General features: G+C 43.7%; 1 protein-coding gene across 1 annotated transcript; it reads left to right on the top strand.

The window, feature by feature from the left end:
- The first annotated feature begins 1023 nt into the window (after positions 1–1023).
- EIF3B (eukaryotic translation initiation factor 3 subunit B) lies at positions 1024–16384 on the top strand. The gene is made up of 19 exons (XM_048321065.1): positions 1024–1676; positions 4839–5031; positions 6071–6190; positions 6282–6339; positions 6994–7122; positions 8140–8297; positions 8905–9036; positions 9128–9194; positions 9300–9346; positions 10105–10315; positions 10885–10957; positions 11423–11545; positions 11726–11804; positions 12650–12788; positions 12987–13112; positions 13593–13670; positions 14105–14213; positions 14575–14691; positions 15811–16384. The coding sequence occupies exons 1-18, from the start codon at positions 1205–1207 to the stop codon at positions 14676–14678; spliced, it is 2418 nt and encodes an 805-aa protein (XP_048177022.1). The 5' UTR covers positions 1024–1204; the 3' UTR covers positions 14679–14691; positions 15811–16384.
- The last annotated feature ends 546 nt before the right edge of the window (positions 16385–16930 follow it).

A 16930-nucleotide genomic window follows, 5' to 3' on the forward strand; every position in this document is an offset into this window, starting at 1 on the left:
ACACATTTTTCATCCACCTGAGGTGCCCGGGACAGAATGCAGCGCTTCAATCGGTAACGCGGGGTCAGATCTCTCAGGTCAGTCATGCTGGTAAACAGCGTGACAGATGGGAGCCTTATCAATTTAGAAACCACTTTAAAATCATGCTAAGACGCCCGGACTGTAAACGGTGACCCCTCAGATCACCATCCTTCGGTGTATCCAGCTGCACCGGGAGGTCACCACCCCTTGAAGGCCTCTCCCGCCAACCGGGCCAGGCAGAAATGCCGCGGCATGGCCACTGTCACCTTGTATGTCACGAAAAATGTCGTTTAAAACCCACAAAGGTCATTATGGGACTAAAACAGCGCTCAGAAGCTGCCCGGCCACGGCCGCCGCCAGCATCCCCACAGCCCCGACGCCGCCGCCCCGCCCGGCTGATGTGGCGCTGCCGCCGGGCCGTACCACACAGTCCCGCCGCCGCGGGGGTGCGCTGACCCGCCGCCCTCGCCGCGCCCGGGCACAACCGCGTCGGTGACAGCTCAGCACCGCGAGCCTCCCCCTCTACATCAGCTTGGTAGCGCCCACGCGCGCGCCGACTGCCTTCGGGCGAACTCATGGTGAAAGATTGTAGGGGGGTAGTAGGGTGAGTTTCGCGCCAGTGCGCTGTCCTGTCACCGCCTGCCCAGCGCTGGGCTGCGACACACATCCAGGGAAGTTTCACATGGCGTCAGCACAGTTAAATGTAATGGCGCTCCCCGAAAAATGGTTCGGTCGGACCCCACCTCAGTAGAATGGAAGGCGGCGCCATCTTGGGCTCAACCACAGCAGTCACGAAATAGGGGTGTCAAGAGTGCAGTGGGGTGAGAAGGTGGCGAAGCCGCCACTGGCTGAGCAAGACAGGGCTGGTAAAGGCGGCGGAATCGCTTGTGTATGGAGCGGAGAGAAGGCGGCGGCGGGCAGGAGCGGCGGCGGGGACAGGGATCCCCCCTCTCGCTCTGAGCGCGTTGGTAGGAGCCGGCGCGCGCGGGCCGCTGGGCCTGGCGCACATGGCCCGGCCGTAGGAGCCGCCCCGCCCCTCCCCCGCCTTTCCCCGCCGCGCTCCGGACGGGACCGGGACCGAGCACCGAGACCCCGCAGCGAGCACAGGGCACCGCGTACCGCGCCGAGACCCGGACACCGAGACCCGGGCACCGCAGCCGGTCCCGGGCACCGCCGCCGGCCCATGCAGGACACCGAGGAGAGCCCCGCGGCCGCCGCGCCGCCCGGCGCGCAGGGCCCCGCCGAGGAGCTGGAGCACACGGACGCGGTCCCGCCGCCCGCGGAGTCGCCGCAGCAGCGGGAGGAGCAGGAGGAAGACGACAAGGAAGATGAGGAGGCGGAAGGAGGAGGGGAGTCCGGAGCGCCGCCGGGGCGCCCCGAGCCGCCGCCGCCCGCTGCCGCCGAGGAGCCCGAGCAGCCGCTCCCCGAGCCGCAGCCGCCCTCTGGCCGCGAGAGCCCCGTGAAGGCCGAGCCCGAGCCCGGCTCTGAGGCCGGGGCCGAGCCCGCGGCGGAGCCCAAGTCCGAGCCGCCGGCCGAGGCCGAGCCCGGCGCGGCGCAGGAGAACGGGGAGGCCGCGCCTGCCGTCCCGGCCGAGCCCGAGGATGAGATTTCCTTCAGCGACCCCGAGGACTTCGTGGACGACATCAGCGACGAAGGTGCGGGACGGGAGCAGCCGCGGGAGCGCTGCGGGGGCCCCGGCGTTGCCCGGAGCCGGGGGAGCCCGTGGGGAGTCGGGGCCAGGCCGGGGAACGCTGTGCCCCGAGTCCCGCGGGCCCCGCAGCGCCTCTGCCCTGGTGCTGGGCCGCTCCAGATGCTGAGTGCGCGTCTGCATCGTAGCTGTGCTTCATAAATGATCTTTTCTCTGAGTTGTCTCTGCACCGCACAACGCTGCTGTTATAATATCTACTGTTAAAGTGGTTCTAAAATCGCTGTTACACCTCAGATGTGGGCTGCCCTCACAGAGTGGAATCATCAGCTCGTCTCCCTTCCCTTTGCCTCCATTAGTTAAACTCAGCTGTAGAAACAGAAGTTTTAAGTGGCTGACGTGGTCGTTACAAACTAGGTTTCATCGTTCTGGTTTTTTTCGTGCACCCAGGATGAAATCCGTAGGTAAATAGGGTTTGAGAAGAGTTACTGCTCATGAAGAAGTGATGTTGGTACTTTGTGACAAGAAAATAGGGAAAAATCGGTTTTGGCAGTTAAAAATGTCAGCCCAGGCTCTTCTAAAAGTAGTGGATATTGACGGCCTTAAAATGGCAAAGCTGTTGTGTAACTGCACAGATAATAAAGGTTTATGGGTGGGCTCGTCATACAGAAGTTAGAACCGTAATTTAGTGGTTTTTAGATGGGGCTTTCTGGATAAATGTTCTTAGCTTTTGAATAGCAAAAGTACTTGTTTCCCCCATTATTTGTTCAGCATTTGTGCTGTTGTAGGGTTTCTTGTGCAGGTATTCTGTGTGTTGTAGGGTCTGTTGCACGTATCAAAACTGGAAAGATGTTTCTAAAGCACAGGACTGTAAATCAGCCAGTTATCTCCACTGGCTGTGAAATACAGGTAATACAGGTGCATTCTTGTGTTTCAGTCCTTTGTTTAGTTTAATAAAACAGCAGCCAAATATCCTAGATTAAGGAAGTGTTTGCTGTTCTCAGTTTAGCAGTCTGTGTAACAGCTCTTTGAACTTTTGCATTTGTTTCTTAAGGAGACTTTGGCAAAATTGCCTTGGAGTTGGATTCTTTTTGCTAAGTGCTTGCTTAATACATTTTGTCTACATCTAGGATTGTTGTTTTGTTTCTTCTTAGAAACTGGGCATGTTTTCCATCCCTGCCTATTTTATTGTTAATTAATTTGGTGAACTTCTCGGCTGTATGAAATCCAGTATTAGTGGCTGAATTACAGCGTTTAAGTTTAGTCCCTCTTGCTGGTCTGACTTTCTATCTGTGTGTATTGCTTCTTGAGCTTCCTTATTCCTTTCCCATTATTCTGGTGCCCTTCCCAAGGAGAAAAGCAGTCCAGTGTGACCAAGTCAAGGTTCTTTCAGTGCTCATCACAACACAGATCTTCAGGAACACCTGTGAGATGGACCAGCTTTAGGACTGGAACATCTCGGATCTTTTACTGCCACTTTTTTCCCCCTGAGTGGTGGTGGCATGGAAGAACAGCTGATCCGAGTTAAAGCAGGAGAAGGGATGGACAACCACTTAGGTACCAGTGAAGCTTTAGTTCAGATAATGACAGTGGTCCTTAAAATACTGCCAGCTGAAGATAGCCCTGTACCCACCACACCCTGCTTCCCTTCTGGCTGCAGTAGGAGCTTGCTGAACCAGCTTCTTAGTCTTTGAAGATTCCTTTGGTCACAGTTTTGAATTTAAGGGCACAGCGTGGGAATTTGTCTTCAGTCTGTTACAGTTTTGATTCAGTGCAGGGTGTTGCATTCCTGCCCAGGAATCTAAACATGCATTCCTTGGCCTGTCTGTAGGCCTACAGAGTCTTTGGTGAGAAGTGATTATGAAAAAAATAACTAAAAGAGCCTTAAAATTACCCTTTTGTGTTTTACTTTAGTTTTCTCCTTTCGCTTGTAGACTCCTGTGGAAATGTCCTTGTGGGGCATGCCTTCATTTTATATATTTTATATTGTTATTTGTAGTTCTTACATGCACATGGAGATCATCTTTATGAGTGATAAATACTACAAACAACAATATTCTGTGGATGCTACATAATCTTGGTGGTAATGGACTAAACATTTGTGAAGCACATTGCCCCAGACCTGTGGGAAGCTTCATGTGTAATAACCTGTAGAAGCTTAAAGTTGTAGAAAGCAACTTTTTAGTAGTTTGAAATTCAAAGTAAGCATATTTCTCATATTTCTTCATTGCTGGAGATCTTTCCAATGATGTTCCTGGGCAGAAAAATTTCTTGAATTACAAAACCATCAAATATCTAATGTCTTTAAAATATTAGCATATACAACACCTTTTTCCTAGTCTGTGCATGCTATAGGTAGTCTGACTGTCCAGATTTTATCTAATTCAAAAGTATGGTGGTGTGAACTTATTTTTTGTGTGGCTTTGTATTTTATTGTGATCTTCATGTAAGCTTAAAACTTACTGCAGATACTCAGGAATTAATATGTTTGAGGAATATCCAGTGTGAAAAGATGTGTGCTTGTCTTCACAAAGCTTAAATATGGCTTTAAGTGTCTTGCCTTAGACCTTCATTTTTGTGCTTAATTAAAAGTTTAGATGGAGTGTGAGTTCTAAACATAATTATAGTGATGCTGAGACATGCAGAGCTGCCAGTATGGTGGGTAGTTTTGAATTATGCTGAAACTCGTGTAATTTGGGAGGGAGGTACAGGTTACATTTATTTTTATCAAAGTCATCTGGTTATAATTTGAGCAAGAGGACTGGTCAGAGGTCAGGTAATAAATCATGCATTTGTCTGTGCTATTGTCAGTTTTGAGGACTTCCTGAGCCAGTTTCATCTCCTAAAAAAAGCTGATAGTGCAAGTGTTGATGACCTCAGTGTGTGAAGGATTTTTTTAAAGAAAGACTTTGAGAGTTGGGTGCCTAAAGTTTGCCATGAAACCACATAATCCTGTCACTTAGCCAGGAAGTGCTGTTGGGATGTTGTGCATTCACTTCAGTTGTTTTTTTGACAGAAGGTTCATTCACTATCAAGTCTCTTAAATGATTCTTGAAATTTCCTGAAATGTGAAGTCTCTCTGTTCTCTTACTTTCACTGTTCTTTACACCTTTGTCTTTCTCCTCCTTGATGTGACCAGTGCCTTAATTTCCTGTCTGTCTTGTCTTTGCAGAACTGCTTGGTGACATCCTGAAAGATCAGCCACAGGAAGCAGATGGAATAGACTCGGTGATTGTTGTGGATAATGTACCCCAGGTTGGACCAGACCGACTGGAGAAACTGAAGAACGTCATCCACAAAATATTTTCCAAGTTTGGTAAAATTATCAATGAATTTTATCCGGAAGCAGATGGAAAAACAAAAGGGTAAGTCATGGTAACTCCAACTGGAAAAAGGATTGAAACACAGCTCTGGCTTACCCTTGATTGTTAGTGTCAATACTTTATGGCCAGTTTTTAGGGTGACCTCATAGTCCTTACCATCAGCTTCTTCTACCTCAGCCTGTGCAGTCCTGACATCAGTCTCAGTGACAAACAAGTTCCTGAGGGAACTGAGAACCTTAACAGCTCATTAGGCTCCATAGTAGAGTGTGGTGGGGATTAATTATGGAAACAGTTTAGCTGGGTTTGGAGACAAATGTCTATGCAGTACGACATGAGTTTTTTCTCAGTTTTCTGCTATGGTTAGTCAGTAAGTGAAAGGTCTTCTTGAGTTAAAAACCTGGTAGCAGTGGATGTGTTCATTGCAAAATAGACTGTCGGTGTCTGTAACAAATATTCCTAATATTGGAGGAATCCATAGTTTAGAAGGCATAAAAACATCAAGTTTTCTGGAGTGGAGGGATTATTGATTCTATAAGGTCAGTGTGAGAAGCATGAGAAAATTATTCTCTCTGTTTATCTCTCTCTGAGACACTGTCTGATGGTGTTCAGGATACCATTAGTTTTGAGTCTGCTGGGCTCCGAGGTAGCTTGGATTAAGTGGCCAGAAGGAAGCTGAGTTGTGTAATTGTAAAACAAGAGTGATGCTTTGAGATGCGTGTGACAGCAAGTTACCATTCCTAAACATGACCTGTTACTGGGAAGAGCTGTGGATGTAACCTGCCTGTTCCTGGCTCTCACTGTTGTCATGGTTGTGCTGAACTTGTAGTCACCACTGGATCTGGCCCATTTCAGAAAGGATATCAGATTAATTGAGGTCAGGCCCAGACAGTTAAAATCTGTGTGAGCCTGTGGCCAGAATGGAGATTAATTGCTATTTACCCTAATTGGTTAGGGACAAGACAAGAAGTTATCTTGTAGATGCACTGTACTGAATTCTTAATTCATCCCCATTTTTTCTTCTTTATTATGAGCCTGTTTTGTAGTCAGCAGTGTCTTCTACTTTGGTTTTCCTTCCTTGTAGGTACATCTTCCTGGAGTACATGTCCCCCTCTCATGCCGTGGATGCCGTGAAGAACGCAGATGGATACAAACTGGATAAGCAACACACTTTCAGAGTCAACCTCTTCACAGACTTTGATAAGTGAGTGCAGCAGTTGTGTGTTATCTGTAGATTTGGGGATTCTAATCCAGAGTGCCTGTATGGAGTGTAACCAACCAAATTGTTCTTTCAGGTACATGACAATCAGTGATGAATGGGAAATCCCTGAGAAACAGCCATTTAAGGATTTGGTAAGGAATTTTTTGAAAAGCAGAAAGAATATTCAGCTTAATATTCAGTGGTTACTTCATTGCTGGAATATCCATATAAAAATAGAAATGATGTGTTAATGGTGGTGTAAATAGCAGTGCTGATCACATGCTCCTGTTCCTTCATGCTCACCATCATGAAGTGATGGGAGGAACTCAGTGCTTCTGTTTAATAGTTACACATAGTGTAAAGCTTAATTTACTCCTGTTATTTAAGAGTAAATAATAATTTTGCACAAGTCGTTTAAAAACAGATTTTCAAAAGCATCTTTTTATATATTCTTAATTGTTTGAGGCAAACTTTGGTGTTTGTTACCAGTTGGTTTGTAAATAGTCTGGTGGAAGAAAGGATAGTTTGTTTTTTCTTTGAAAACCAAATACCAAGTGATTTCTTGTTTAAAATAAATATTAAACATCATCAAACCATCTTGAAGGTCCACCTGTTCATGGTGTGCTCTCAGCCTCCAGCAAGTGGAATTGTTTAATTTCACTTCAAAAACTTGTTTGCAGTGGTAAGACCCCAAAGTTACATTCTCTGGTAAGACCAACTTCCACCTGCCAGGTAGATACTAATTTGTGGAACTTACTGTCTTAGTCTTTGACTCACTAATAGTCCTTTTGCTCTGTTTTTCTCAGGGGAATCTCCGATACTGGTTGGAAGACCCTGACTGTAGGGATCAGTACAGTGTCATCTTTGAGTCAGGAGACCGGACATCCATTTTCTGGAATGACATCAAGGAACCTGTTCAAATTGAGGACAGAGCAGTGAGTGTCCTGGAAGTGCTGGAGATTGCAGATACACTGCCAGTCTCCTTCATTTTATGACATTGCAGCTTTTTTAATTTAAAAAAAAAAAAATCTTTCTCCCATTGCTGAAATAATTTTTTCTTCCTTGTGAAGAGTGGTGAAATCACATCCTTTAGAATTAAATTTAGCTGCTTAGGTAAGAGAACTGTGGAGTGAACTTTTTGGAGTTTATGGTGGTGGTTGGGTTTTTTTTAAACTGGTTTATGATACCCATTAGTTTCCTTCATCTCTCTGTTATAGGTGATTCAGAAAGACCTGAGAATGCAAAGTCAGAGTTTGAGGAGCGCTAGTCATTCGAGCTGAATATGTGCTTATGTTTGTTGCTTCAGATGACTCCTTGCTTTTGTGCTGACCACAGAGGTGTTAAAGAGGAATAGCTGGTTTGGTAATGGCATAAAAGAGGGAGAGTTAGTCTCCCTGCCTGCTGCAGGCACTGGACTTGCTGGGAACTGTTAGGACCCAGGAGCATTTTCCTTAATAACCACTGTGCATTACAGTAGAAGGAGGTTGGCTCTGGGATGGTGAGAATATTTGCTCATCACCATGGTCTCAGGATGTGGTCTGTATTGCTGAGACCTCTGTAACTTAGCTGAAGGTCCAGAGCTGTGTTGTTCAGAAAGTTGAAATACTTACCCTTACTTCTGAGAAGAGTATGTTCTTACCAAGGCTGAAAGAAGGAAACCCAGGCCATTAGGTGGGTTTAATTGTTACTACACAAAAGATGTCACTGTACCTGAAAAACATCTTTGGTGATCTGTAAGTTGGAAAGGTCTTAACTGAGAGTTTTCAACCTGAAGAATAGGTACTGTATGTTATGTGCATGAAATTAAACTCCACAATTATCACAGATCCTGAGATGTTCCCTTAGTAAAGGGATTTACAAAATGTGCTGCTACAAGCCATGCATTAATTCTTTCCCTTTCAGGAACACAGAATGAAATTAAGCTTTTATGTGTACTTTTTTTTAAAATCCAGAGGTGGACAGAGACCTATGTCCGTTGGTCTCCCAAAGGCACCTACCTGGCTACGTTCCACCAGAGAGGCATCGCTCTGTGGGGTGGAGAGAAGTTCAAACAGATTCAAAGGTTTAGTCACCAAGGAGTGCAGCTTATTGACTTCTCACCCTGTGAAAGGTACAGAGCATGACATTGGTTTGGGCTGAGGGGTCAAAAGCATGAGGCATGAATAGCATCCTCCAATTCTGGAGTGCTGAAATTAATTCCTGAAGATTTCTTGAACATTAAGGAGCTCTGGAGAGAAGGATAAAGTAATTTCAGGACTGAGATACATTTTCTGTTGATGGTTTTCAAGTAACATATTTGGAAGCAGTTGGGTTTTATGCTTTATTGTAGGGAAGAGATTATTTACCAATGGAGAAATCCAGCATCCCTGTAGTTTGGGTTGGATAAGGTCAATGATTTATGTTTGGTTCAAAACCAGTGCTATTCTCACGTCAAAACTATATAATAGGTAACAGTGTATTTGTCGAGTTCCCCTGCCTTGTAACATCAATATGGAAAGACTTGCACATAAATCTAGAATCTTTTTAGCCAGAGGGATATCAGGGAAGCTTTCTCCTCCTTTATCATCCTGTTCTTATTTTTCTCTCTCCTGAAAAATCTCATTAGAGAAACTTTTGTTTCAAAGTGCCTGGTATTTAAATACTACTTGGGTGAAAGGCTGCTGGTACTGACATACTAGATGAAGTTTCAATAGTGAAATGGCTTCTTTCTTTTGTAGGTATTTAGTGACCTTCAGCCCTTTGATGGACACACAGGATGACCCTCAGGCTATCATCATCTGGGATATTCTGACTGGCCAAAAGAAGAGAGGATTCCACTGTGAAAACTCAGCTCATTGGCCTATTTTTAAGTAGGTTGAAAAACAGAATTAGAGAGTTGTAGTCCCAGACTTCATTTAGTAAAAAGGCAGTTCCAATTTAATGGCTTTTTTTCTTGCTTAGATGGAGTCATGATGGTAAATTCTTTGCTCGAATGACTTCAGATACCCTCAGCATCTATGAAACACCTGTAAGTTCTTGCAGGGTTTTTTTGCATAATAATGAGAGTAGAAAGTATGTGTTGAAATACAAGAATGTTACTAACTTGAAAATTCATCCTTTTCTCATCTTTTAGTCTATGGGTTTGTTGGACAAAAAGAGCTTGAAAATCAATGGGATAAGGTGAGTCTATTCCCTTGTAATCATAACTGTGCTCTTTAGCTGGAATCCTTTAGTCTGGGGATTTGTTATGGTGAGAGGAATCTTTAGACTGTTGACTAGAGCAAACAGCCTTACATGTTGAGTTGATCAAATTAGAGAAAGTGGCAAAAAGAAATGGAAAACTCTCCATTTGTTGATGAATACACTTGGTAGGTTCTGTGCTTTGAAATCCTCTTTGTGGTACTGCTTAATCCAGGGTCTATCTTGGGAGTCCTGTTCCTTGTCTACAAAGGAACCACACTGGAATGCAGTTAGTTAGGGAATATCTCCCTAACAAGGGTTGTGCTGGCTCAGTGCAGTGTGCTGTGTCTGCACAAGACACACTGACTCCTCTGAGAGTTTTAAAAATAATCTCTATAAAGCAGCAAGAAAATCAAGTGTACCCAGGTGCAAGAAGATGGTCTCCGTGGTAATTTAATAGGGGGGGGTTTTGGCTCATTTTTTCCTAGATCTTTGGCATTTATTCTATGTGTAATCCCTGCTTTTTGGTGAGATATACTGATTGGATAACATTGGTGATATAGCAAAGTTAAATAGCTGCTTAAAGATCTGTTTTGGTATCATTATTAAATTGCCCTCAGTTATGTGTCTGTGCCTGTCTTTATTATTGAGAGTTGATCTTTGTCTGCAACATTCAGATACAATGAGGAAAGTGGTTTCTGCTTGTAGCATCTCTAACTAAAAATTAAAACGGCATATTTTTAACTTTGTTCCTGTAGAGATTTCTCATGGTCTCCAGGTGGTAACATAATTGCTTTCTGGGTGCCTGAGGACAAAGACATCCCAGCAAGAGTGACTTTGATGCAGCTGCCTTCTAGACAAGAAATTCGTGTGCGGAATTTGTTCAACGTAGTAGATTGTAAACTGCACTGGCAGAAGAACGGGGACTACCTGTGTGTGAAGGTAGACAGGACTCCCAAAGGCACACAGGTACATGGATTCTGATTTTACTGGTAAAATTTGGTTCTGTCTCATGCTTCCTTTTCTTACAGTACTGCCTTTCAGTAGAGGCAGTGTAAATTATATCAAGTCAAAGCTATTTTTAATTTTTTCCATTTGAATTTGAAGCATGTGGAAAGCAAAATGTATGTAATGTTTGCATCCAGGATTTGCTTTGACTTTAGTGGCCTCTTGGTCTCTGAGAGGTCTATGCCTCACCTCTTCTCCTGCTCAGAATTAAGCAGCTGCTGAACAAGATGTAGGTCAAGCTGTGTAATGTGCCACATGTTCATCTGTCTTAATTAAATTTTATAACAGTCTGAAAAAAAATAGATGCTTTTGTACAATTCTGAAGTTATTCTTCATCAGAACAAATTTGGGATGTTTTTTATAAGGAGGCATATTGTATTTATTTGCTGTCATTAAAGGAATAAACCTTGACTCACTCTCATCCTGTGTCCTAACAGGCTAATTATGGAGTTGTCCTTCTATGCCTAGTGATAAAATTATTTACTCTGCTGTTTTTGTGCTGGATAACAAGCTGGTTTTGGCCTTTACAGGGAGTAGTGACCAACTTTGAAATATTCCGCATGAGAGAGAAACAGGTGCCAGTGGATGTGGTGGAAATGAAAGGTAATGCCACGTAGTTCCTTACTTTTGAGCTTGAACTTTTTTGTATAGATCCTTGTGTTTTCCTTACAAATTCTTGTTGGCATGTGACATAATTAGGACTTCCACTCTTTGGAAAAGAGCTGGATTGTTAATGTTCCAGAATGTCTCATGTAAAAATGAGAAATCAAAACTTCTGGTGCTTTTCATGCTTGTGACTGACTTGGAAGATGACAGAAGTGAAAATGTGTTATTAATAAAGATGGTAGGGCTGACAATGAGTGTATTTTGTAGAAGATGGAAGACTTAGAGCTATAGTTAGAAACACTTCCCCTAACTCCCTGCAATTGCCCTATCAACCTATGCTTTAAAATAAAGTCTGTTAACTGATGGGTTCTCTCTCTTCAGTATCTTAGTTTTCTTTGGTAGCTAAAGAAAATCAGAGGTTTGTATTGTCCTTTAACAGAGTTTTGGCTCCTCTTGTTACAGAAAGCATTATAGCCTTTGCTTGGGAACCAAATGGAAGCAAGTTTGCTGTGTTGCATGGAGAAACTCCACGAATTTCAGTTTCCTTTTACCATGTTAAAAACAACGGGAAAATAGAACTCATAAGTAAGTGAAAAACAAGTGAAAAGTGCAGATGATAAGGATTTTGCATGGTAGAAGATGCAGTAAACTCAAAATTGTGGCTGTTTGTGATGTCTTGTGAGAAATTGGTGGGGCTGATGCTTGCAAGGTAATTGATGGCATTGGACTGAGATCTCTTTCTGAATTTGCCATGTTTCTTTTCAGAAACATTTGACAAACAGCAGGCAAACACGATATTCTGGAGTCCCCAGGGGCAGTTTGTAGTGTTGGCTGGCCTCAGAAGGTGAGTGTTGCACAGGTTGCTGAACAGCACCACATTCATTTTAAGGAGGAAAAGAACTACTGTATCTCACCAAGAAGTGTTTGGTGTCCCTGTGAATGTTGATTGCAGTAATCCTGATAGAGCTGTGCAAAAGCAAAGGCAGAGCAGATATGCAACTTCATGATGTAGCTTAGTCCTTTGCAGCTTTCATTTCCTATTTTTGCCACATCAGATGAGGAGTGCATTTTTCAACAGAAAAGTGGATATTTAGAAACACCTTTCAGCTGTTCAAGTTAAATACTGACTGAGCCAATCCAGTTTGGACATGTATGTGGCTCTTGTGATGCATTTGTTGTCAATCTAATGCCCTTTCATGGGCAGTGCCTGTTAATGACAGTGCTGCTTTGTGAAAGAATTGTCAAGAAAGTTGCACTTTAGAGCAAGTGAAAATGATTGTTATTAACTAGTCAAGTAATACTTGCTTTCACATGCTTTCAAACAAGCACTGCTGTTCATCTTAGTGGATGAATTATTTCTTTAATCTTTTCTTCACTACTCTGTCTAAGCATATGATTGTTCAACTTTGGCTGTAGCTTGCCTAGAGCATGTTTTTACTGTAACTTTAACCCATTTTATTTGTATTCTTAAGGGTCACTGAACATGGAAACAAAAGTGTCATTCTTACGGGGTGTTTTGTTTTTATCCACCACGTTGCTTTCCAGCCACAGAGACTGGTACCAACCTGTCTCGTGGCTGCTGTGGGAATTTGTTTGTAATGAGGATTTGTAGAGATGCAGCTTGTGAAATGCTTTTAAAACCCCAGGCTGTGCTGGTGTGTAAAGCAATGTCTTGTTTTGCCTGTGCAGCATGAATGGTGCCTTAGCATTTGTTGACACGTCCGACTGCACCATGATGAACATCGCGGAGCACTACACGGCCTCGGATGTGGAGTGGGACCCCACGGGCAGATACATTGTCACCTCTGTGTCTTGGTGGAGCCACAAGGTACTGATGCACCTCTTTTCCCCACCCCCGCTTGCTCTTCCAGTGGTACTGGAAAGGACTTTTGATTAGGAAGAGAAAACGAACGCCTGTCACTGGTCAAATGACTTAACCTGCACCGCAGTTTTAAACATTAATTTCTGAGGACTCCAGTGTTAAGTTAAAGCTTATCTTGGCTGAGCTGGTGCACTGCTCTTCCAGGTGGACAATGCATATTGGTTATGGACCTTCCAAGGCCGTCTGCTTCAGAAAAACAACAAAGACAGGTTCTGTCAGCTGCTCTGGAGACCACGACCAGCTACCCTGCTCAGCGAGGATCAGATAAAGGTAGGGTATTCCGGGGCCTTTGTGCTGGCATGGATTTGGTGTATCAAGCATACTTGGTTTGCTTCCTCCTCTTGAGGATGAGGCTTGTTACACAACTGCCTTTTGCCCTGAATGTGTGAATGAACACGTTGCTGTGTGAGACCTCATTTCTGGGAATGTCTCCAGATATTAACTGTATTGTAAGCTCAAAGTAGAAATGGTCACCAGTTGTTCTTACAGTTAGGGTATGATGAAAGGGTATAAAGAAGAGTAAGATTGAATTTTTTTGTTCAGACTTTGCTAGTTGTGTGTGTACAGAAGCACTTATATGATCTATAAGCCAGGAAGAGCAAAATTATAGTGAAGGGAAATTGCCTACCAGAGAGATGTTCTTCAGAAAGGCATAGCCTGCTTAGGCCTGCCAAAGGAGTTCTTAGAGAAGATGGTGGTTGTAATTGCTAGTCTGATACTCCAGTTGAAATAAAATTTCCTGTTTCACAGCAAATTAAGAAGGACCTGAAGAAATACTCCAAGATATTTGAGCAGAAGGATCGCCTGAGCCAGTCCAAAGCTTCAAAGGCAAGACACTTTTGAAATACATTATAGATTAAACTCTTGTAGCTTATCCTTAGTTGGCAGTGGTGATAGGTAAATTACATTTCCTGTATCGCAAGTGTTCATTTGAATCCAGATGGTTAGAATTAGTCCAGTGGGTAGTTCAGAGAGGTGCTGCTGTAAAGAGTCTGGAGAGGAACTGGTGTTACCTCATTAAGCAAAGGTGGTAAAATTTTGGAGTTCTCAGTGTGTTGCTGCATTAGCCAGAGTTTAAAATCAGAAAAGCTCTTTCAATTAAAAAAAAAAACCTCACCAAAACAGCATTTTGATTACAGAAGAGAATCTTTTTTCCTCTGAATCAGTAGAAGGTGTTTCTGAGAACAAAGCTTGCTCGCTAAGGAATGCCTGGCGTGCGGGTTTGGTTCCGTGGGAGGTTTAACCCCTTCCTGCCCCCGCAGGAGCTGGTGGAGCGGCGGCGCACGATGATGGAGGAGTTCAGGAAGTACCGCAAGATGGCGCAAGAGCTGTACATGGAGCAGCGCAACGAGCGCCTGGAGCTGCGCGGGGGTGAGGCTCGGGGCTGGGCAAAACCACCGAGAAACGCCTCCTTTGGGGCCTCATCCTCTCCTCTCCTCCCTCTGCTTCCTGCTGAAGCCAGTCCTGTGTTCCCTGCAGTTTTTTTGTACTTTTTATCTTGAATCATGACAGGATTTAAGGGGGAGAAAAAAGGCATTGGCTTGACCTTAGGAGAAAACTGTAGTGGGAGACAGTAATGCCTGAATAAATTTTGCATGTACTTGTTATGATTTAAAGTACCAAATACCTCTTGTTTCACTGCTGCTCTAAGGAATGTTTCTGCCAAGAGCATCAAATCATTCCATTGCTGCCTTGTTTGATGGGTTCAGTGCTGATGTTTTCTCCATTGCAGGGGTCGACACAGATGAGCTGGACAGCAATGTTGATGACTGGGAGGAGGAGACTGTGGAATTTTTTATCAATGAAGAAATTATTACCCTTGCAGAACCAGAGTAATAATAAAACTGTGGTAAGATAGCTCTCAGTAGAGAGAAACTTTTCTGTCAACTATTGCTATAGAGCTGATAATTTGCTTGAGAGAGTTAGGTCTGTCTGTAGCATTGGTGAATGTGTTGTTCTCTGAATTGTTGTTTGGGGTTTTTTTGTGGCTAGAGGAGACGAAAGCTTTTTTTAAAAAGTAATTGCAGACAGTCGGATTTGTGAGTTGTACTGAGCAGAGTACTGTGTATGTCCTTTCTGGCCAGAGAGATCAAACCCACAGCAGAGTCAGGGTCAGCCTCTGAACACAGCGTATTGCAGAAGCTGTAGGTTCTGTCTGTAGAAGGAATTGTAGTTAGTATGAGATAGGAATTTTGCCTTTTGGAAGATTTGAATGTTAGTCCAAGACTAGGCAGAGTTTAAATACTGTATTAAAGATTATGCAGCATTTATCTGTAGGCTGATAAAATTTTGAGATGATGTTTAAATATCTACATGAAGTCAGATATTGTTTTCTAGAAAAGCTGGGTAGGGTTCAGGTAGTGGCAGATTTTTGTGTACTGACTGTCATGGCTTGTTGCTGAAATATTTTATTTAATTTGGTGTTTTTCCCAGTTCCTTCTTTTGAATTCATATATTTTATGTTGGCGATGGAGGCTACTCCCAGCCCCTGCTGTGGAAAATGTCTTTTAGGGAGCTTGACGTTGTATTAAGGAGGAAAAATACCTTGATAGTGAAGACACAGGATTTAAAACTTGCAGTGGGTTTGTGCTCTGTCACGTTTAGGATCTCACTTAAGGAAGAGGGAGGGGAGACTGGAAATACACACCTGTAAGTCACCCTGCAGTTCTTCAGCCTCCAGATGTCTGGAGAGCTCAGGTGCAACACGTGCCTCTGGGAGCTGTAGAAAAATAACAAGCTTGATACCTTTGACTGTCTTTGGGTCTGGCTTATCTGTGTTCCATACATGGGAGATCTTTTTATGGAAGGAAGAGGGAGAGAAGCTGCTTACTGTATGGATTTAAACCACATGAGTTTAGGAAGAGGTGAAACACAAGCTGGTGTAGCCTTTCACCAGCTCAGCTGCTGAGGTTGAGCTGTTTGTATAAAATACAGTAGCTAACTCACCTCTTTTTTTTGTTTTTTGCAGCTCCACCAGATCTCGTGCTGAAAAGAAGTTTGTTTTCCGAAAGCCTATAACAACTTTGGAATTCTTAATCCATATTCTTGCACTCTGGAAGGGTGGATGCACCAGATTTTCTCCATTCTGACACATTGTAGTGCCTTTAAGTCTGGCTGCCTGCTGCAGTGAGATACTGGAAAGGCGCTGCTTTTAAATTTATATTCTTTTTTTTTTTTTTCCTAGGGTTTGACTATTATTTTTTTCTTTTTAAATCCACTACTACCAGTATTTACTTCCAGATTCCCGTGCAGTCCTTGCCAGCTGGCAGTTTTTGCCTCTTGCCAGTGAGGTGAGATTCACCAGTGCACCCCTGTCTCACACACACGATGTTTGGGTTCCAGGGCTCTCTCTGTGTCCCAAGGGCATGGACAGGTGTTCGTTTGGGTTGGGGAAAAGTCACCAGAACCATTTTTCGTATGATGTGTTTTAGTGTGCTGAAGCAGCACTACAGCGGGCTATACCCTCCTCCTTTCAGATTGTGAAAGGATGTCTCCCTCAAAGAGCTGAATATGGAAATAAAAGCAGACCTATACTAAAACCAGGCTGGCTTCGTGTCGTTTGTAGGGAATCTTTCCCTGAATGATCAACGTCAAACAGCACCCAGTAATAAGAGTGTGTTTGCTGTATTGCCTTAATGGTTCCTTTGGATTTTTTTCAAATCTTGGTTCCTCATGGCCCTTCTGGCTTTGTGTTGTGGTTGGTTTGTTGTTTACAATATGGTACAGCTCATTAATCTGTCACATTGGCCTGTTCATGGTGGTGGAGTGACTAGAAAATGACTGGATTCTTAAACCATTTGCAAACTGATAAAAGCCTCAGGAATTTTTGGACCTGTGTCTTGTTAGTTAGAAATGTTAGAAAATTGCAGACTTCTAGAACAGTGCTCTGTCCACATGCCTTTTGCTCCCTCTTGCAGTACCTGGTTCCATTTCCAAAGACCTCCAAGCTCAGCAGGAAGAACTGTACTCAGAGCTGGTGCAGCAGCATATTCATATTTATATATTTATATTTAATATTTATATGTAGAACTGGATCTTGTCAGAGCAGTCAGTGAGAGAGGTTGGCCTGTTCCTTGCCCTTGGAGAAT

Source organism: Corvus hawaiiensis, chromosome 16 (assembly GCF_020740725.1).
Source record: "Corvus hawaiiensis isolate bCorHaw1 chromosome 16, bCorHaw1.pri.cur, whole genome shotgun sequence".
Lineage (NCBI taxonomy): Eukaryota > Metazoa > Chordata > Aves > Passeriformes > Corvidae > Corvus > Corvus hawaiiensis.

Coding starts and splice junctions, on each gene's coding strand:
- EIF3B (XM_048321065.1), top strand. CDS start 1,205: ATGCAGGACACCGAGGAGAGCCCCGCGGCCGCCGCGCCGCCCGGCGCG. Junction 8,298..8,904: donor GACTTCTCACCCTGTGAAAG/GTACAGAGCATG, acceptor TTTCTTTTGTAG/GTATTTAGTGACCTTCAGCC. Junction 9,347..10,104: donor TTGAAAATCAATGGGATAAG/GTGAGTCTATTC, acceptor TTGTTCCTGTAG/AGATTTCTCATGGTCTCCAG.